Raw genomic sequence first — 22,867 nt, forward strand, 5'->3', positions numbered from 1 at the left:
TTCTGTCCAAAATAATTTCTTCTCTTCCCCTTTAAACTTCACCATCCCCTCCCCCTTCGTCACAAAAAGTCAAGCTGGATTATTTCAGTAGAGCTGGCAATTGGCCCAGAAGATGGAATCAGTTACCTTACGGACAAGGGCGCTAATGTAAGTCTGTTTCTGTTTTCCTGTCTCAGCGACCGTCTTAAACTGTGCCTCACTCCATAGTCTGCTATTGTGAATGAAGCTTTAGACAAAGATGAATGAAAAGTCTAATCTTTGAGCTGAACTAAGAAAAGGCAGGAAATTCAAAGTAAAAGCTGTTACTCGGGCATTAACTCATGCTGTGGGCCAGAGGCAAGCACAATGGTAGGAAATAAAGAGCTAGTGTCAAACTTAACTGTGGGGCTGTTGGCTTTGGTCAGCCGTTGAAGCTCACACTTAAGAAACCTAACATATTGGTTTGGCATTTTTTAACTAGAAATGTGGTATACTTAGATGATTCTAATTAATTTTTTCAGCAGAATATTTAGTTGGATAAATATGTCCTTGAGTCAGTTTTAAGCACATACAGTGCAGCCATTGCTGACAAATCTGAACAGGAGTTCAGCAAGTACACCAGGGATCAGCAATGTTTTGGGGCCGAGCACCAAAAACCTGGCAACCTGGACTTGGAAGACATCAGCATAGTAGGGGTAGACGGCAGGGAGCCACGGGGGGCCCAATCCTTGTTGTGGCAGCGCAGTCCCTTCCCTGCCATCTGCCCTGAGGCACAAATGCAGCCACTGCCAGTAGTGCCCCCCTCTGCTATGCCCCACTTATCCCCCACAGGGATGCCAGGCTTTGCAGGCATGCAGCCCTGGCTCCTTCCACACGGTGGTCCCCGAGGCACATGCAGCAACGAGCTGGGTTGGGACTCCGGACCCTGGTGCAGTCACTTCCAGGCTTGCAGCTGCCTGCCACATCCAGCCCGGGCTCTCAGCAGCTGCTGCCTGCCACAGAGCCCAGGCTGCCCACAGTAGGGCTTACAGCCTCCCCACTGCCTGCTGGGAATATCCTGGGCTCTGTAGTGAGTGGCATGCCCACAGCTCAGGCCAGATGTGGCATGCCAAGCAAAAATGCTTTGGGCACATGTGCTGGGGGTCGCCGACCCCTGAAATACACCTTGTTTTGTTCTTTTTGTACTTACCTCATTTACTTTCTGTTTATAGTCAATGGATCCATTTAACTTATTTGACCCTTCTGCCCCCAAGAATATGACACAGGAATAACATGCAATACATCTGTCCCCTTGACTGTTGTGCTCTGTTAGTTATATCAACCTGCATTGAACTTAATTCAGCGATAAAGGAAAGATTTGGAAGTGACGTATTCAAGTGAGAACATAGCACTAGAAGGTTTTTTACCCTTTGAGTTGCTGGAAAGTGGAAACAACCCTGTGACCTATTGTTGTGGTGCATATCTCTTGAAAATGCAGGGGGTCTGAGTTCATGTCCCATGGCTTACCTGGCATGAGCCTACCATTGCTCAGCAGTGACCTCTTCAGATAAATATGGCACAATGTTTACTGCCTGAATTCAGTCTGTGCCTCTTCACAAATAGCACAACCCCAATGGGGTAAAAAGTCCAGAGAAACAGGAGGAGAAAAAGCCCAGGGTTGTGAAAGAGAAAAGCTAAATCTCAGGTAGATATGAATTCAGATTTGTCCAGTGTGATTTAGGGATCAAATGGTTTTCCTATGTGTAGCATCAGGAGTGAGGGAGAGTTACAGGCAGGATGCAACATTTATGAACATCTCAATTTTTGTGGACTTTTTTGCAGCCTACTCACCTGGCAGATTTCAATCAAGTGCAAACCATTCAGTATTCAAACAGTGAAGACAAGGATAGAAAAGGGATGTTACAACTTAAAATATCCGGGGCACCTGAGGTAAGATACTGGCACCTATGATACTTTTAAAATACTGATCATGTTTAAAAAAAGCTAGAGCTGTTTTTTGAGCTGGCTATTGTAAAGTTGGCACAACAAAGTTAATTAAACTTATGAATTTAAACAACAACAAGGACTTGATCTTGTAGGGATTCTTTTTTCAGAGGAACCTAAATAAATTAATATCTGCTAAAAGAAAGTTGTGAACATTAGAGTGCATAGAAAATATCACTTGAGAATATTTTTGAACTTTGTTATAGATGTTTGTATAGTCTATGTAACTCGTTTCAAAGTACAAAGTATGTTCTTTAAAAGATGCTGTGACAGTATAGTATTGAATTTGTGCCCATGTACTAATATAAAATTGCATTGTAACTGTTTTAAACATATGGCTCCACAGATACTGATATTGGTGCATGCAACTGAGACTGAAGAAATTATTGTGCAATAAGACTTCTGTAAATTGTTGTTATAATACACCAGTTAACTTTGTTTACTCCAGCTATATAAGTAACTACATCTTTGACATCACTTCTTACTTACATCCCTATTACTCTGATTCTCTGAATTTTTTATTGGTAACATAGATTAAAATTATGAACAATTAAATTAAAACAAATAGGATTTTGCATTATTTTATCATTAACTAAAGTACAAACAGGAATGGTTTATGCTATCTGGTAATAAAAATTAAAAAACAAACAAACAGAACTCCTAGCAGTTGATCGTTCCGAATAAAAATGCCATGGTAAGTATTTATAATACTGCATAGAATATATTGCACGTGTGTTATTTTGAATTGTAATTATGTATTAATTAAGTGAATACAGAAGTCTCTGGATAAGGACGAGGGTGAATTTAGCCATTTTAAAGGGGAAAGGAGAGGTGCTGCTTGGGAGTACACAGCAGCTGATAGAATCCTAGAATCAGCGGACCGGAAGGGACCTGCAAGATCATCAGTTCCTGTCCCCTGCCATAGGCAGGAGGTTAATGAGCTCAAATTAGCTCAACAAGGTGCTTATCCAGCCTCTTCTTGAATACCTCCAAGGATGGAGACTGCACCACCTCTGCCAGAAGTGTGTTCCAGGTTCTAGTTGCCCTTAAGGAGAAGTTCTTCCTTATGTCCAGTCTAAATCTTCCCTCTGTTAGTTTGTGTCCATTGGTCCTCATCCTCCCTTGAGGTACCTTCCTGAAGAGTTGCTCCCCAGATCTTGGTGCTCCCCCCGACATACTTGTAGGTGGCTATCAAGTCACCTCTCAGCCTCCTCTTAGACTAAACAAGCCTAGTTCCCAGAGTCTCTCCTCATAGGGCCTATCCTCCAGGCCCCAGTCACGGAGGTGGCCCTTCGCTGCACCCTCTTGAGCTTATCCACATCCTTCTTGACGTGTAGTGCACAAAACTGGGCACAGTACTCTAGCCATGGCCTCACCAACACTGAGTAGAGAGGGAGAAACACCTCCTTGAATCTATTGGCAACATATCACTGATGCATGCCAGACTTCTGTTTTCCCTGCTGGCAACCTCATCACACTGTTGGCTCATGTTCATCTTCTGGTCGATTGTGACCCCCAGGTCCTGTTCGGATGCTGTGCCAGCCAGTGGGCTACTGCCTACCCTCTAGCTATGGTGAAGGTTCTTCCTACCCAGATGAAGGACCCGGCACTTTTTCCTGTTAAGCCTCATCTAATGCTCGGAAGATCAGCCCATAGAACCAGTCTGTCAAGGTCATCCTGGATTCTTGCCCTATTCTCTGGTGTGCCCACATTTCCTCACAGCTTGGTATCATCTGCAAACTTGCTCATAGAGTATTCCACCCCTTCATCCAAGTCATTAATAAATATGTTAAAAAGCATGGGTCCAAGCATGGATCCCTGTGGGACACCACTGAAGGCAGCCGTCCACGATGAGGCCATCCCATCGATCACAACTCTCTGGGACCAGCCTCTTAGCCGTTTATCTACCCACCTCACCGTAGGCTGGTCCAGGCCAGTACCCTTCAGTTTAACTGAGAGAATTTCATGAAAGACGGAGTCAAAGGTCTTAGTGAAGTCTAAGTAAATGACGTCTACCTCAGGTCCCTTGTCCAGCAGGTTAGTTACCTGGTCATAAAAGGACATGACGCAGTTAGGCATGATCTACCCTTCACAGAGATAGGTCTGCTACATCTGCCTGAGCCATTAGCAATAGCTAAATCACCCCAACTTTGACCTTGACTGTAGTACCAGGAGAGTAGATTTGGAGAAGGAAAAGCAGTGGACATAGGACCAAGTTTTTTTAGGACTTCTGTATGAAAAATTTATAAGGAGGACAAATGCCTTTGGGATGACTCTCTTCTTGTGTGCTTTCTAAGGCAGGAGAGAGATGGGTTTGTGAACGTCTTCTAGGAGTGCATTATGTGTGCAGGGACAGCATGGGAAAGGCACAAAGCTGTGAGAGAAACATGCAAACGGGGCATAGATGCTGGCAGAATCACAGCAAATAAGGGAATAGGCAGATGGACAATGTGAAGATGCTAAATCAGATAAACGGCCGAGGGGAAGGAGTTAAGTAGTGCTCTGGAAAAGAGAGAAGCTAGAATTTGTTGTGATGGGGATAAAGGAGACTAATGGAATTTAATGATAGGGAATAGTGTTCTCAGGATAATGAACAAGGGAAGTTGTCATTATCTCAGAGTGCCCAAGGTCACCATGGTCCAGCAGTTTCTATTCCTAGCTCTGCCACTAACACCCCGTGACTTTGGGCAGATCCCTTTCCTTCTCTTTCCTTTTCATCTCCTGTCTTGTCTGTTTAGGTTGCCAGCTCTGGGACAAGGGCTACACATGTGTGCTTGAGTAGTGCCTGGCACAGTGGGGCTCCAGTCCAGTGAGTCTCTGGGAGCTCTCATCAGACAAACACATGACAGCAGCAGCAATCGTGCTTTCCAGGCATGCTGCAGAGCTCTTTTTTCTTGGGTCTTTGGGACAGAGAATGGCTTGAGAGAGAGTGGGCAGGATATTCTAGTGATTACAGCAGGGCAGGTGTTATTGTTGTATTTGTAGCTTACTGTGTTCTTTCTGTATTTTAATTTGTCTTCTGTAAATTTTAATTTCTTTAAAAGTGTAAATTGTGTTAATGTTACGTTTCATAGATTTCATAGACATTAGGGCTGGAAGGGACCTCGGAAGATCATCGAGTCCAGCCCCCTGCCCAAAGGGCAGGAAGTCAGCTGGGGTCATAGGATCCCAGCAAGATAAGCATCCAGTTTCATCTTGAAGGTGTTCAATGTAGGCGCTTGAACCACCTCCGGCAGCAGGCTGTTCCAGACCTTGGGGGCTCGGACAGTAAAGAAATTCTTCCTTATGTCCAGCCTGAAATGGTGTTGTAGTAGTTTATGACCATTCGACCTAGTCGTCATCCCTTGGGGCGCTCTGGTGAACAAAGGTTCCCCCAGATACTGGTGGTCACCCCTGATAAACTTGTAGGTGGCCACCAGATCACCCCTGAGCCTGCGCTTTTCCAGGCTAAAGAGCCCCAGGGCTCTCAGCCTGTCATCATAGGGTCTGCTTCCCTGACCTCTGATCATGCACGTGGCTCTTCTCTGGACTCTCTCAAGCTTCTCCACATCCTTTTTGAATTGTGGAGCCCAAAACTGGACGCAGTACTCCAGCTGCGGCCTCACCAAGGCCAAGTACAAGGGGAGAATGACATCCCGGGATTTGCTTGAGAAGCATCTATGGATGCAAGCCAGCGTTTTGGTCGCTTTACTAGCCGCAGCATCACATTGCAGGCTCATGTTCATCTTGTGGTCAATGATGACCCCCAAGTCTCTTTCTCCCTTAGTGCTAGCCAACATAGCACTGCCGAGCCTATAAGGATGCTGCGGGTTTTTCTTCCCAAGGTGGAGAACCTTGCATTTATCGGCGTTGAACACCATCAGGTTCTCGTCCGCCCACTTGCTGAGCCTGTCCGGGTCAGCCTGGATCACCCGCCTGTCTTCTGGTGTGGATGCTTTGCCCCAAAGTTTGGTGTCGTCGGCGAACTTGGCCAGTCCACTTCTGACTCCAGTGTCCACATCATTAATGAAGATGTTGAACAGTATGGGTCCAAGGACAGAGCCCTGGGGGACCCCACATACGTTAAAGATGGATAAATATCCAGTCCCGTTGCCCTCGTGCTAAAGCATATTTACTCAATTCCAAGATGAGGTCCCCTCCCCCATTTAACAGGGACGAAAAAGCCCCTCTTCTTAGAATTGAGTAGGAGACGGGAGCAAGAACTGCTCTGGCTCCAGCCCTGAGTCACGTCCTGAGCCACAGCTGCTGCCTGCTCCCCCACCACCTCTATACCCCTTGCCACTCTCTCCCCACAGCCTCAGGCCTCCATCCTTCCTCCCTCATCTCACCCCTTAGCCCCCTCCCCTCCATATCCCCTGTTCCTTTGCCCCTGCCCCACTTCCCCCCATGTTTCCCCCCAACACAATGTCTTTCCTGCCCTGTGCATTCCCTACCTCTGGCTCCACACCACTGCTGCAGGGACATGCTCTGTACCCCAGGCTAGAGCAGGTGTGGAGCTGCTGATACTGGAGCAAGGTTAAACAGGTGGGGGAGGGGGCAGCTGTGGGGAGAAGCTTCGGGGGGGAGATAGGGGGCAGGGGCTTGCGACTGGGGGGGAGCAGAAACCCAAGGCTGTTGAGGAGCAGGCATAATGGGGGTAAGTAGGGTGTAACAGGGGGCCTTCTCGGGGCCGATTTTCTTGTGGCCCGTCCACCTGTTTCTGGGCTAACCAGCTGCCTTCTTGCCCACCACGCCTTGTTGTTAATTAAATAATTTATGTTAATTAAGCAGGAGGCTGCCCATTTCTTGCCCCGATGCCAGGGGGCGCTGTCTGTGGCTCTGTTCCTCCCCTACACCACAGGCCAAGCCTCACAGATGGCATCCAGCTGTTGTCAATAGCACCGGCCCCACTCTGGGCCTCAGAATCCTGCTATTTGAACCCCACCTGGATCCCTCCATTCAGGCGGCCTATGCCACCGTCATCCCAGGCTGCATAGCTCCCCGAGCTGCTTCCCGCTTACAGGTGTGGTCCCCTTGGGACCTTTGGCTCTACTGACCCTGGCCCACCTCCGGGCCAGTCGGAACACCAGGCCCTCAGCTCTTGGGCGTTCCTCGTGGTGGGCCCCTGGCCCCAGCATGGACCAGTCGGGGGATGTCAAGACAGACGTGAGTCTACGGCCCCACTCTCTCTCTCTCTCTCTTATCGACCTTCCAGACCGTATAAGGGGGTAACCCACCTGGTGGTGGGAGCTGGGGTTAAGGCGCCCCAACCCACCTTTCACCAGGGTGGTAACTGGCCTGGCATTTCCTGGGGGCTTCCGCACCACTGAGAGCCCCACCAGGCCACCCACTCCCGGCAGGGTGCAGTTTTAGGTCATGCCCAGGACCAGGAGCCTCCTAGCCATCCCCTACAGCTCTTCCCTTACCTCTAGGTGATACCAGCAGCCCTGCAGCCAGGCAGTATTGTAGCCTGGTCTTCCAGCAGCAAAATGCCCTGTTTATATGGGCAGCCCTAGATCCAAAATGGCTGCCTTCTTCAGACACCTGCTGGCTGCTGTCTTCACGCCCTTAAAGTGACAGGCACGAACAGTGCCCTGCCACATAGGGGGACAGGCAGTAATCTCAATTACAATTAATTTTTTCAACTGTTTGACAGCCCTAGTAAAATCCTGTTATCTGCTGTACCTCCTTTCCTTGTTCTTTAAGTTTGCAACAAGGAAAACTGTCAGACTAACACCACCAAATCTCTGCAAAAATATTTATTATAGTAATGCTTTCATCTCCCCTGATGCATGTGGATGGCACCTCCTGTATTGTGGGTGCTACCAGAGTGTACATATAATCACTAACTAACCTGATTCATTTAATGTGCTCATCCCCACGTCTTTCTGTTTACTGTTTTCAAGCACATACGAAGCTGTGATGCAGTGATTCAGCTGTTCTGCTCAGTGTTTGTTACCACAATAATGCCTCTGTGTTGGTGTCTTGTTTTTTTTCTTCTAGCCTCTAACAGTGACAGCACCATCCTTAACCATTGCAGAGAACATGGCTGACTTGATAGATGGATATTGCCGACTGGTGAACGGAGCCACGCAGTCATTTATTATCAGGCCCCAAAAAGGTAAGGTGGCATTTCATTCTGAAGAGCGCTTGTGTTGTGATAGTCAAATTTCTTGATGTGTTATTTCAAAACAAACTTGAAGGCATAAGATGCAACAGTCTGACTTGAAGGGGGCTGCTGTCTTTGTAGCAGGAAATATGGGAGAGTTTAGTTGTTAGAAAAACTGGTAATAGATCTATTACAAGATTAATGATGGGTAGTGTAGGTAGGGTTACCTGTAGTCAAAGCTTTACACTGATTTAAAGGTAACTCTACAAATGGTAGCAACAAAACGGTGATTAATGATGCTTCTAATAAGGAACTGTTGCTTCAAATTCTGAGTCCTGAATTAAAATAGCGTTAGGCCAGTTTGAATGGATTTGGGTGGGATTCTGATTCGTGGTGCATATAAAAATAATTACGCCCTTCCTCCCACACATCCCAAACTTCTTATTTTCATTTGCTAGTCTTGATCTGTGGCTCACAAAATATTATTGAAGCAAAACAAGTATTTGTTAATGTTTTGCTAGAAAATGAAAGTCAGTCATCTTGCAAGAAAACAGGGAACTGAAAACAGCAACATCTGTTTGGAGTATATACCACTATCTCAGCATGTGTCTTGGTGAGCTTTAGTCATTTTAGCTGGCTGGAAATTGAAAAATGTTTTTAAGAGTGAATTTGTTATAAAAAAAAAAAAAAAAAATAGGCAAAGTCTCTTAAGGACTATATTAGGGAGGCTTGTACTCTAGCTGTTTGTATCTTGAATACATTTACCTGGCAGGATTTCCAGTTTTGGTAAGCGGCATCCTCCACTGACACAGAAAGATGCTGAAAATGATTGTGCTTGCTGGTGTCATCATTACTCAGCCTGCCATTTGAACCCACTTCTCTGGCACTTCAGGGATCTAGTCTGCTACTTCAGCTTTTGGTCAAATGGATTCTGTCTGGGTGAAAATGAAATCAGTGCAAATCTTTTCCATGGGTTTCATTATAAGAAATGGCTCTAGAAGCTGCAGACTGAGTCTCCTTTCACTTACATTTCTCTACCTTTTGCATCCCCTTTGCTCTCTACTGTTGTTCAGATGAAGCCGTGGGGTTGACACAGACACAGTCTGGGTCCTTCAGCAGTCCATGTAGTGGCATCCTGCTGATGCCCTGCTCTGACACATGCACAAACTCTCCCCTTTTGTCCCCTGAAGAAAGGACATTTGGTCATTCTGTCTTGAGGGATGTGACTATTTGGTTCCTGTTAGGGCAGTTCAACATCACTTATACATTGTGCAGGTGGATAACATTATTCTTAAACCTGAATGTGTCTGCTCCAAGTTAAATGTTTGCAAGCAGCCTTCACCTCAAGACAAGCAGCTGCTTGCTTGAGAATTCCCTCCTGCTCCTCCCCACCACAGAAAGGGGTCCAGCTTCCACCCATACCTGGAGGGTCACATCTCTTCTAGTACTGATAGCAGTGGCTCACTTGAGCATTCCCTGACAGATTTACTTTTCTCCTTAATCCTCTTGTCAAGCAGTATTCACAGTTCCTTCCTTCCCTGAACATCACAATTTCAGATCTCTTACCGTTTCCCACACCGAGTTCCAAAAGTTTCCTTTCCAGATCACGCAGTAACCAGTCCAGGTTATCATTCAGCAAGTTAAACTCAACATGGCCAAAACTAAGCTCTTGATCCTTTCTGTACTCAAGCCTTTTCCTCTCCCCTGGTTCCATCCCCACAAACACCATAACCATGCAGTGTCGCTCAGGCCCCTGGTCTGGGAATCGCCCTTTGCTCCGACTATCTCTCTAGACATCCACATCCATGCTGTTTCCAAGTCCTGCCATTTCCACCAAAGACTTCAGCTTTTTCAGCTTGTCAAGACTGTATTAAAAACAAGTTCCTTGTCATTGCCTTTAGTGTCAGACACCATTGAGCTCTGCCCCATCCCTCTGATCTACAGGTTCTCAGGTCTGGCTTTGACTCTGCCCCAGACTGCCTGTGCTTTCTCCAGTGCGATCACCAAAGCAAAGGAAAAATATCACAGTCGGAATCTATAAAATAGCTGTTTTATCCTCTAAGTCCCACCTCAAAACTCATCTCCTCTAAAGTACCTACAGTAATTTTGCAACCTTTAACAACTGGCCAGGGAAGGTGGTGCGATTTATTGCCCCAGATTGGTTTAAAATTGTATGCATCCAGTTATTTCTTTTAACCCCATCTCCCGCCCAGCTTCTCTCTTCCAACCTGACCCAACTGTTTGTCATCCATCTGTTATAGCTTGTTTTCTAGACTGTAAACTTTATAGGATTAGATCCTAGAAGTGTGTACAGTAACTGGCACATAATTGGTAGAACATAATTAACCAAACTAGAATTAGGCCAGGAAATGGGAGCTAAGAGCACTCTTGCAAGTCATCTCATAAATTAATAGACTCTTGCAAAAGACAGGGTTCCTGGGCACTTTAGTGACCCCCAAGTGGGCAAAGCCTTAGTTCTGCCTTCCCAGCAAAGGCAGCATGTGTAGCAGTACAGCAGCTTTTAATAATTAACCTGAGGCACTGGTCTTAGTGCCCACTAAGCAGCCTCCAGCACCTTGACTGTTTCTTGTATGTCTGTCTTCTTCTATGATAGTCCCATTGTTTTAAGCTTGAATCCAAACCAAATGACTTACTAGCCCGGAATAATCTCATTTAGGTTATGTTCCAGCAAAAATGCTCCTTTTAATCTTATCCTCACTGAGTTTAAGCATCAAAATGTTTAAAGCCAGTCTTAGTTGGAATTTGGTCATGCAAGGGCAGCTCACACCACGCCATTCCTTAGTTGTACCTACAACACAAGAAGAGAGATTTTACAGACCATTTTTCTTCCTGAAACGGCTGTTGTTTTTAACGGCATACTTGGCTACAAAGATTTACTTTTGAAAGATGTGCAATGATTATAAAATGTATTGATCTGTGTTATACTTCTGGGTACCCTTTAGCTAAATAAATGTTCAGTGATTCGGGTAAAGGAATATTCTTCGTACAGTGCTTCACTTAAGGTAGGAACGTTTCTCCTTGGTACACACACACAAAGAATCTCTCAAATGAAATATATGTTTGACAACTTGCTTCAGAAAAGCAAGACTTCATTGATGCAAACTGTCTTAAGTCATTTGCTGGTCATCTAAGAGCAACAGTTTTCTTCTTTCACCTTTTTTTTCCTTTTAATCTCATGGCACTATTCAGTTAATCAAATATTAATTAAAGCTTTCTTTAGGGAAAGCATTCCTCAGCTCAGATCCAGAAATCCAAAGGCCCCCTCCTGAAACAAGCTTTGATTATATGTTATACCAGAAGTAAATTTTTGCAGCTCTTGCTCCAAATGAATAGATTTTTTTCTTTCCCTCGCTCTCTCTCTTTTGAACTCTTTTTCCTAGTAGCTCATTATGGCAAGGCTCCTTCCAAATTATCACTCTGGGTTACTAAAGGAAGCCTGGTCTTTGGGGTATTATCAGTCTCACTTTCTGCAAATTATCCAGCTGATGTAAATTTGTGAGAGCACAGTCAGTAAGGTTTAAAGCCTGAATGTTAATTTGTGTTCTTCCATTCAGTTGTTGTATCCTTTCGCAGATAGTTTGCTAAAACAATTGTAAAATGAGGCTTACCTATTAGTCATAGTATTTGTATTACTATCATTATGAAATAAGAATATAAATAAAGTGACTTGAAAACTGCAGCTAAATTGTAGCGTATTTTATAAGTAGTCTTAAATAATTGTAGTCAGATGGTTTTTTAATTATTAAATCAATTTGAGCAAATTGTTAGCCATTTGTTGATCAGTGAAAAGTGCCAGACTCTCTTTGAAATCCTCTATAGAAATACTTGAGCAGGTGAAATATGTGTGTCTGGTAGGGTGGCCATCATAGAGGACAGTCTGGTTGTCCTCTGTCCTCGATTGATATGAAACCCGACGCCGTTAGGCATTGGGTTTCGTATCAGCAGAGGACAGAGCAGCAGAAAACCAGAATGTCCTCTGTGATGGCCACCCTAATGTCTGGTTATGCTGTACTGCCAAATTGATCTTTAAACTCAGATTTTCTTTCCCTTTGAATCCATACTTGCAGGGATAACAGTCAAATCAAAATGAATCTGAAATAGTTTAAATCAAAATTAAATAGGTTGCAAGGTTATCCCTGTATTTGTTTATGATTCTTTTCATATGAAATGTTTAATTTTAAGCCGCTAATTGAATTATTTTAATCCTCCTGTCAGAACAGTAAAATAGCATCCAACTTACTGTGCAGTTTCACGCTAATGCATTTGATAAGCAACTTAGAGTATATGTTTGCTTTCAAAACTATTGCGTTTCTAATGCAAGTAAAATTTAAGCTGTGATATATCCAGATACATCAAAGAGGTATTTTAGTGTGCCACTGTTATACCTGGGCTGACTTTTAATAGCTGATTGGAATTGTGGAAGGAGTGGAACATCGTAGGTTTTATCTCTTTAAAGGCAAATGACCTGTATTTTTAATGAGGTACTTGTAATATATTCCAGACCTCCAAGCTATACAAATGGTGGTGTAGTATCCTTTTACCTACAAGTTGCAAATGGTAGTGTACCAGCCTGGGTAGTGCACGTGAAGGGATCAGTTCACCTTGGCAGAAGTTTGCCGGTTCAGCAGCAGTGCAGTGCTGTGCTGGAGAGGTAAAAGGAGAGGCGTTATTAATGATACTGCAGAATGTGCAAGTTTGGGAGCATATACATTCACATTTCTCCTTTTCCTCTTTACTTTCAACTCTCAACATCCCCTCTTTGTGGCAATTCTCCAGCAGTGAAGGGGTGGGCAGTGTTTGCACAGCCAGTCAGGGCTAATTCATGCATAAGTCAGAGAGTTGCTTAAGAGTGGTACTGTGTGCTCCTTCCTTTTCCCCAGGGCTGAGCATGCATTCTCCACTGCTCTCCCAGCCCTGCCAACACAGAGGGTAAGGGAACAAGTTCTGTTCAATGCATGTAGTGCATTGCTCTGCTACTAACGACAGATGAGGGTTTGTTTTATTGCCATCGTTCTTTACAGTTCACAAATGGGAGCATTGTTCTAAAAAAAAGGTTGGGAGAGGGGGCCCATCTCTGACAGATTTTTATCAAAGCAAAGCTCCCATCCTTCAGACTTTGAGTGGGGTGAGAATTATGCCTGGGAGTGTTTTTTTTCAGGGAGAAAGGGCAGTAGAGGGAAAAACATGGGGAGAGAGAAGTTTTTATCTGCACTGAAAACTTTAAATACTAAGTTTCAGGTGTCTAAAAAATGTTAAATATGGCCAAGAGTCTTTTGTCTTTCCCTGTCCCTCACCAACAGTTCCTTGCATCCTTCTACAAGATGAAATCAGTTCCTTCATGTCCTGCCAATCTCCTTTCCCTCCCTTACACCCTGCCTTCTCCTGCAGACCCCAACACCTTCATTCCAAAACCAGGCAGAGCCGCTTCCAGTCCTTTTGCCTCAGTCCATTCATTTCCTATTAGCCCTGTCTCTCTTATTATAAAAGTTTCTGCATGATGCTAGGCAAAGGCTGAAACTGGGCTCTTTTCTGCTGATGTCCTCCTTTGGTGTGTGCCCAGATTGAAATTCTGAGTTGCGTTTGCTGAACTGCTGAGTACTCACAGCTGCAGCCAAAGCCAAGTGAAGCTGTGGTTTGAACTTCTGAAGTGTTACATCATGGAGACATGGTAAAAATCAATCCATTCATGTCTGTGCAGCACAGAAATGCTCTGGTGGCATACACCATTAAAAATGCCAGAAGGAAACTTAATAATTTTGTCTCCAGAGTCAAGTTTGAGAAGTGCACAATGAAAAGGGCATGAGACACTCATTGAACAAAGAGACAAAATCCTGAAGGGCTGCTCATGCATTGAGCCCAGGAAGCTAATTCTATCAGTTTCTAACTTCCCTGTGACTTTTCAGTCTGAATAGTTTTCTTTTAATACCAATTCTATCTGTGATTTCATTTAAAAAAAAAAAAAAAAGCAAAATGAAAAACCAATTTCTCCATGGCATCATATTGATCCTCCCTTCCCCCCATATGGTTTACCAGCATCTAGTGCCAGATCAACCACAGCAGTAACTGATAGCAGTAAGTAGAGTAGAGCTTTATACTTGGAGGGCTAGTGTTAGAGGGAGTGGGATATATTGCCAGGGGATTTCACATTGCAGTCGAGAGCTGCTGAGGCTTGGGGATGTGGGGTCTTATTCTGGATGGGACTGTGCTGTAGTAGGCACAGTCCTACACATTCCCCTTTTGCCTGATTCCCCTAAAACCCAATTTTGTTTCAGTCGTCTCAAGACCCCCCGCTGGTCCCTTATCCCAGACTCCATTCTGCAGCTTCTGACCCCGTTCCCAAGTCATCTTGCCAGCGAGTCTGCATGTCGACTCTCCAGAATCTCCACCCTGGTCCCTTCCCCTCTCTTGCTCCCCATCTGTTTGCCCAATTATTTATTACCAGTCCTTCTGCTTAACCTCTCTAGATCCTTTCCAAATTTTCTTGCCTGTCCAGTTCAGTCCTTCTCTCTCATCCATCTCCCAGTCCCACCTCCCATCCATCCCATGTGATCTCCTTCATCCAGCTTCTTGTGCCAGTCTTTTTCCCAGCTGTTCCTAGACTCCTATTCATACCCATTTTTCACTCTTCTCTGCACTTCTTCAGTTTCAAGTGGTTGCCAGTCCCTGTCTTTTTTTTTCTTCCCCACCCCCACACACACTCAACCCCCCAGCTCCTAGAGCTTTTGTTACAGCTCCATGGGCTCTGGCTCCTGTCCTGCCTGCATCTGCATTAAACTCCTTTCTCCTTTACTGCCAAGGTACCTAGAGGTGTAGCCTGGCAGATCCACATCTTGGGTAATCGTGTGATGCCAGGGGCAGCACCAGCTGCATCAGTGCAAATTAGTGTGTCAGTAAGCTGTCACAGTGGTTGCAACTTTTTTTGCACCTCTCCACAGGGGCCTGATTGCCCTCCCTACCTCTTAGTTTTGCTACTAAAGATGCCAATGGGAATATTTTTTTCCCTGTGTACTTTTTTCTCAGTTCCAGTGCCCAGCACACCCTAACCCAGAGCTACTGGGACCAGCTATTACAGGGAAAGTTGGGCTTTGCTGCTGTGGGTCCGGCCTGGATGGAACATGCTCAGCTGCGCTCTTGGGAGGGTGCATGCACGGTCAGTCGCATGTAAAAGCTACGAGAGAGCGGAGCATGCTCAGTTGTTCTGTGGGAATGGTGCATGCGTGGTGCATCACACAGCAGCTGTAAAGGGATGGCACATGCCTGGTGCTCTCTTGGGATGGAGCATGTGCAGCCTGTTGCACAAAATTGCTGAGAAGGGACAAAGCATGTTTACTGGCTCTGAGGATGGTGCAAGCATAATTTGGCTAGTGCTGAAAGCTTCTAGAGGCTTGAGCATGCACTCTTCAGAGGATTTAGCTGCTAAATTCCAGCATCTTCTACCGTGCATGTGCAAACTATGATTTGTCAGAGGTCTGTAACCTGGGGAGATTTTCATGGAGACAACAAAAGGCGCATCCTGCCCGCAAAGGCCAGTGGCAGCCAAATTTCAAGTGCCTGCTCCAAAGATTGGGGAACCTGAGCTTTCCAAAGAAAACATCACCAGAAGAGTTTCTGAACGCTGAAAGGCAACATTTTTCCTAGGTCTTACTCTAACAAATGTCTGAATTGTTTTGGCTACAGTTTTCCCAAAAAAAGAGTTCAAGATAAGACGAGACCCATCATGGGAAATTCCCATTCACGCCATTAACCTCTGGCAAAGTTACAAGGTGAAATGAAAATAGGCTTTTAAGGCTGGAAATGTTTCACAGCCTTACAAATAGGTGCTGTCAGCTCCATCTGCAATTTAAAAGTCTGCTGGATTCATCAGAACAGCCCTCCCTGCTGGTGTGCCCAAAGCCAAACATGAGACAAACATGTCTGTGCAGGAATGGGAGGCGAATGTTGCATCCTGCCGTTTTAGAAGGCAACCTGTGTACAGGTCATTCATCTGCTTTCCTGAAGGAAATTCAAGAAGTCAGTCAAGGAACGGATAGCTTAAGCTTGCTTCAGCCTAGGAAAAACAGTCCTGAGCTCACCAAATATTTTGTTAATGATATGTAGCCATGGATTTTTCCATTTCCTCCTCGCTTCCAGTCTAGAATGTTTCCATTTCCCCATGGGGTCCTTTACTTGGTGTGCTGCTAACTTCTTCTTGTAGCCCTGTTTCAGTGGTGTCTTAGTTATTTCCTTCGTTATCTACTTTAATATGGAGTACCAGGGGGTGTTTTGGCGTGTTGTTAATGTATCCTATAGTTTCCCTCCTGATCTCTTGTGAAGACCCGTAGTGTAATTTTTCTTAAGTCCAACAGAACAAGTGTGGAGATTCTAGGACCAATGTTTTGCTGATGGTAATAGCCAGAAAAGTTAGCATTCTTTGCAGGATGATCAGTGTGGGGAAAGAAGGTGGTAGGGGTGCAAATGGGGTTGTAGTTGGACATCGAGCTTACAGTGGGAAACTAGCTTCAAGTTTAGCTACCAAGTAGGTGCTATCATTTTATTTAACAATTCAGATATGAAATCAGTACAGAATATCATGTTAGTTTACGGTTACACCTTCATGTAGTCTGTTTTGTCTACTGATTTGGATGGTCCAGATTTGTTATAATATCTTTACTTGCATACGTTTATCTAGTGTCTCTACAAAAGTGTTCATTGATGGTATTAATAGTAATTAATTATATATCACTGTCCTTCTTTGCCATGATTTGTGAGCATTACATTTTGTTATAAATAATGAAAAAGAAGCTTACAGTCTTGAGGAAAAACAGTCTACCAAATGGATGAGATTTGACCAGAAGTTCTACACGGCATATTAGCAAGATCACAGGAATGATGATGATGTATGATATGCTAATGGGATAAGAATATACTATGAATTTTTGATTCAGTATGTGATATGATGAAGCAGTAATTTGAGCCTATGTATGTTGTATGTCAAGGGTTTCATTAATATCATGTAAATAAAATGCTAACTTTCTTTTTCTCTTTATGCAGAAGGTGAAAGAGCTTTACCATCAATACCAAAGTAAGTTTTGCCTCTGTACATTGTTTTATGAAAGGTTAGTAACTCCTAAATTCTCTAACTTTTTAAAGATTTATTTGAATGACACTTTAGTTTTTTTTCATAGCGTGGCTGCATTTTTATTGTTGTTTTAAGAAATACAGCAGTGATTTATAGTCCAGTGAGCCCATGTAATCTAAATGAAAAGTGCTGTTAAATATACAAGTGATATTCAAGGTAAGTTCTGAGAAGCTGTATGTCATGGGTAGGATTTGATCAGAGAGAAAGGAGAATTCTTTGTGTAATGCACTGGGTTGTGACTTACAAAATCAGGTATTACAAGTACAGGCATGGCTTTGTATGTGTTTGTAGCCCTGTTGAAGTCAAGCACTTCAGCATCATGCTGATTTGTGGTCTAAGTGTGGACAACACTTTTATTTCATAGGACTTCTAATTCAGAATAAAATTATGCTTGAAAAATTTGAAGTAGCTTTCCCAGGGAAAGATGCTACAGGGAAGGTGCGTTTCCACTCCCCTAGTCCTTTTCATCTCATAGTAGTCTTTTGCTGGGTGCAGACTGGCTCTCCCACCACCTAGCGGCCAGCCACTGTAGTAGTGCCTGCAGAGGAAAGCCAGCGTGGGAGAGCTGGTCGTGTGACCGTTCTTTATTATGGAGTAAGATCAGAGGTCAATTACCCCGTAGTAATTGTGTGTACGTCTGTCTGTACCTCTATTCCACATCTGTGAAATGCAGGAAAAAATGCATAACATGCCAACAGTAGTGCGGAGAAAATATGAATCTGGCAACTTTTAGATTAACGTATCATCCCATAAAGTAGGTCAGGGGTCAGCCGTCGTTTAGTGGCAGGCTGTTGATTGCCCCTCCACAGTGCCCAAGCCCCCTACTGCAGTCTCCACTGCACACTGCCAGATCCCATCCCCAGCAGCAGTAGGAAGAGCCAGATTTGGCTCTGATATAAGCAGCACCTGCTGCGGGGCAGGGAGGGGGGTGGAGGGTGAGGTGAGAGAGCAGGGAGGGCTGTAAAGTTGCGGGAATGCAGAGATCAGTGATACAGCAGAGGGCAGAGAAGGAGGATGTGCCAGGCTGATCCCACGTGCTGCCATGGGCCAGCTCTGGCCCATAGGCTGTAGACTGCTGGCCCCTGGACTAGGTCATTCTCTCCCAAGTAAGCATGCAGAACCAGAAGTGTTTTTGGCCATTCACCAACCACATTCAGGGCACACAATAAGTAATATCTACGTTGTTTCACTAGCAGTGTGCCAAAATAAGTGTGAAAGCAGCACACCAAAACCTGTCTGTGCTCTTATCCTGAAGTTGTCTGCCCCTCTCTGCATCTTTCCTGAATTAGCACAATATTGAAACATCTGGATTCAAGCACTGCAAGGCAGGACTTTAAATTGCTTCTCTTCCCCCAAGTATTATTCCCATAGGGTTTCTTTTTTAATGAGGAAAACACCTCTGTTCATATTGGATTTCATAAACTTTTTAATAACAGGACTGAAAATAAAATTGGGTTCTACATAGTAGACCTGTCCAAAGACCTAAAGTTTACGCTTGTGTAGCTGGTCCTTGGTGCTAGGACAAAACTAAAAAAGCAAGCTCAACAATTTACAAGACAGGCTATATTTTAGGAGTTCTCTTATTTACTGTGTTCGCACCAATTCAGGCAGTTGTTCCTGTTCATAACAGCATGCAAGTATGTTTCAGTTGCTTTCTTGCTCAAAGGTATCTTTGAAGAAATACTTGCAAAAAAGCCCCCTACAGCTTGTTGTTTTCTGTAATATGTCAGGATGAGAGCATAATAATGAACGAAAGCACTGGGTTTTTTCCAAGAGAGAAAGGTACTTTCTGATGTGGCCATTAAACATGGAAGTTGATCTTTAGCATCAATTTGCAGTAAAAACTTGGTGGTTTTACTGGACCTCTACATGGGAGCAAGGGGCCTACCCTGCAGGATCAGCACCTAAGAAAACTCCAGAATCATGAAAACAGAGGGCCTCAGGCAGAGTCGAGTATATCAGTACCATCCCTGACACATTGGTCTAAGTTGCTCTTATCAACTCCAGATGGGAATTGTGTAATGTCCCTAGGTGACCTGTTCTACTGCTTAACTTACCTTATACTGGAAAGCTCGTTTTTTTTCTTTTTCCTGAAGCGTGACCTAAATCTCTGTTTCTGCAACTTAAATGAATTATTTCCTGCTCTACTATGACAGTGGTTCACTGCCCCTTTATGATAACTTTTATAAATTTGGGAGACTGTTATCCTCTTTCCCATGCAGTATTTTTTCCTCTCTGAAAACAAAAATAATCATCTTTAAACCTATCCTCATAGGTCATATTCTAAACTTATTCTGGCTGCTCTTCTGTGGACTTCCTAAGTGAGATGCCAAAAATGGGGCACAGTGCTATCTCTGAGGTACTCCGAATGGAAGAATTCCCTTCTCTGCATTAACAATGACAGTACTGCCAATACATTCCAGAACGGTTCTTGTCTTTTTAGCACCAGCATCAGGGTTTTTTTTTATTTATGCATCTGATTTTCCCTGCCTAAATATGGCTTCTTGTCATTATTGAATTTCATTTTATTTGACCATTTTTTCAACTAAAATTATTTGGAATTCTGATCCTGTCCTCCAAAGTGCTTGCAGACACTCCTAGCTTTGTGTCATATGTCAGCTTTATAAGTGAACTGTTTATTCCATCATCTGAGTTGTTAATACAAATTAATAGAACTAGACTCAGAATAGATTCCTACAGAATCCCACATGATATATCCTCACCGTTTGACAGTCAACTATTGATAACTGCTGTATTTACATGAACCCAAGATGGGTTCTTTCCCCCATAGTGGGGGCAGGGGGAGCCTTGTCTTTGATTTGAGAATGGGCCAAGGGCAGGCAGTGATTCAGCTCTGGCATCAGCTCTGGCCCCAGGGCCAAAGCCAGAGCTGAGCTATTGCCTGCCTTGGACTGGGGTGGCTTGTGCAGTGGGGGGGGAGGGAGCTCACACATCAGGAGAGTGCAGGGGAGATCATGCGGTGCAGGTGGGGGGTGCACAGAAGAGACCTTGCAGTAAGGGGAGCATGTGGGGCAGACCCTCAGTGTATGGCTCGGGGGGAGTGTAGGGAAGACAGCACCCCTTGCTGCTTGCCCCCTCCCCTCTGTTGGTATCATTAGTGTCTACATGGATGAGCAGTACAGACTTCTTCTGCCTGCCTTGGCTTAGCAAGAGCCAGGGCTGCCACCACCGACTGCCCTGGAGCTGGAACCAGACCTACCACAGAACGTAAGCAGTGAGAAGGACAGCCAGCAATGTGGCAGGCACAGGCATGGGGGGCAAGGTACAGGGGTTTGGCTCCTTGCTCCTTGCCTCACTGCCTTTCCCCACCATAGTGGGGGCAGCAGGGGAGGGAGAGGGATGAAAGTCAGACAGCCATCCAATAATTTTCTACGTATAGCATCAAAGTCCTCTTGGACCCAACTCTTTGGAGTTGGGTAAATATAGTACTCTTTAAGTACAGGGTTTTTTTCCATTTCTTTGTCCATTTAATAGTTATTTCGTGTCAGTTATATTTCCTGAGTTTGCTTGTGAGGATGTCGCACTGCACTTTTTCAAAATCTCTACTAAAGTCATCACACATCACTTCCACTGTTTCTTCCCATCCAGTAGAGCAGTTAAAAGATGAAAAGATCTGTTTTGTTTGATATGATCTGTTTTTGACAAATCCATGTTGGCTGGGTTTTTTTGTTTTGCTTTTTTAAATTACCACATTATAGTGTAGGTGCTTACAAATTGGTTGTTTAATAATTAATTCCATTATCAAGCTTTTGAAATTAGGTTAACTGGTTTGTAGTGTCTGGGTCTTCCTTTTTACTTTTTTTTTTTTACTTTTTATAAAGATAGTTACTCCCTTCTCTTTCTTTGAGTTTTCTCCATCTGAGTTCTAGAAGATAATTGCTAGTAGTTCAAAGATTGTTTCAGCTAGGTCTTTAAGTTGACTAGAATAAATTTCATCAAGCTCTCCTAACTAAATATTGTTTAACATGTATTCTCACCTATTCTGGCCTCTGCTTCTATCCCTTTCTGCTTATTATTGATTAGTTTATGGATCTGGTCATAATTTTGAGGCAAAAAAGACATTTGATATTTTAGCCTATGTGATGGCTAAAATTCATTACATAATGAAAAAGGTGCCCACTTTTCCATTAATGTAATAGATTTATGTATTCCTGCATTTGTCTCATTTCTAATATATTTATGTACATGTCTTGCCTTTTTGTGCCCCTTGATAGTTGTAACCAGAGATACTGGTTTTCTCTGTTGAAAAATCACAAAAATCAAGAGCCCCCGCCCCAGGCAGGAAAGAGGACCAAGGTCAAATGACCCCAGCCTGACCTCGGTCCTCTTTCCTGCTTGGGGCAGGGGTCAGAAACGATGATCCTTTTGTGCAGGCCGGGCCCCGATCCCGCCACCAAGTGCGAGTCGGGAGGGGTGATCCGCGGCCCGTCTTTGCGCACGCGGGCTGTGGCCAGCAGCCCGGGCACGCGGGGTCAGAGAAAACCGGTGGCGAGCTAGAATTAGTCACAAACGCGTAGTGGTTGATTGAAAAGATTATTTACTTACACCCAAAGATGGTAGTGGTGTAGGCTGGACAGGTTTCCAGGTGCAGCTCCGCTTAAATCCTCGCTGGAGGACTACGACAAATTCTTTTTCACGGAATTCTTTAGGCTCCGCGGGTTCGGCAGTTCTTTCCCACGGAGTTGTTTAGGCTCTGCGGGTTCGGTTCGGTTCCCTGGTCCCCCGGAGTTGTTTAGGCTCCGTGGGTTCAAAAATTGGGTTTACAGGAAAGGGATACGTCTTGGATTGCGCTCGGCAACGGGGAGAGGCTAGAGGCGGTTCGTTCTTTTGTTTCCCCTCCGGAGTAGTTAAAGCTCCGTGGGTCCGATTGTTAAGCCTCTAGTGCCTGCTCAAGAAAAGCGTTGGGTCCGTAAGGATCCGCAGCGCTTAGAGATCTTCACACTGGGTGAAGTCTCCTCCTCCTGGTGTTCGTGGAGTCCTCCAACTTGGGCGGAAACCACTTGAGCCTTTTGTACGGCTAGCAAGCCAATAGCTAGCCTCCACGTGTGCCTACATTTAGAACTGGCCAATAATGTGGCACGAATCCAAATACAAATGGCGGGAACTCCTTTGCACCGTACATCTCTGAGATGCAAAAGAAATGCAAAGAAGCTGTAATTCGGTGGGAAATCCCCCGTTGCACCAGAGTTCTCTCCCGCAGCAGAGAACTCTACCGTGCAAAGAAAGCAACAATTTGGGCGGGAACAACAATTTAGCGGTGCCGAAGCACACACAAACAAAAACCACAACTTTGGGTTGTGACACCTTTGTGGTCCCTTACGACTCTACAATCTATGAATCTATTAACTTTTTCTTCAGGGATTTTGCCTCTGTTTTGCTTTTAATGAACTGAAAATCAATAGGAATCTTATAAGAAACAGAAACCAGAATGCATCACAGAGACAAAATCAGAATGAAAAAGTGAGTGACAACCAGGGATCCGGGTTTTCTGTTTCCTATGTAAAAATGGGAAAAAATGCAGATTTTCCCTTTTACCTGAGAAAAACACAGATTTTTCATTTTAACAGAGTTAACAAAGTTGTCCCTAGCACATTTGAACAACTTGTCTGCTTGTGTCCTACTGTTACGGGGGGGTCTCCCCAGCTGTCACCTGTGAC

The 22,867-nt window shown here is 44.4% G+C and overlaps 1 protein-coding gene across 6 annotated transcripts in view; it reads left to right on the top strand.

The window, feature by feature from the left end:
- Positions 1–22,867, top strand: part of PTK2 (protein tyrosine kinase 2) — a 336,960-nt gene that overhangs the window by 222,251 nt on the left and 91,842 nt on the right. For all 6 annotated transcript variants that reach the window (XM_059723705.1, XM_059723704.1, XM_059723702.1 and 3 more), the window contains 4 exons: positions 70–147; positions 1,801–1,908; positions 7,945–8,062; positions 17,102–17,132. In XM_059723705.1, the coding sequence (XP_059579688.1) occupies positions 70–147; positions 1,801–1,908; positions 7,945–8,062; positions 17,102–17,132 (335 nt within the window). The remainder of the gene's footprint in view (positions 1–69; positions 148–1,800; positions 1,909–7,944; positions 8,063–17,101; positions 17,133–22,867) is intronic.

The sequence above is a fragment of the Alligator mississippiensis genome, chromosome 3 (assembly GCF_030867095.1).
Source record: "Alligator mississippiensis isolate rAllMis1 chromosome 3, rAllMis1, whole genome shotgun sequence".
Lineage (NCBI taxonomy): Eukaryota > Metazoa > Chordata > Crocodylia > Alligatoridae > Alligator > Alligator mississippiensis.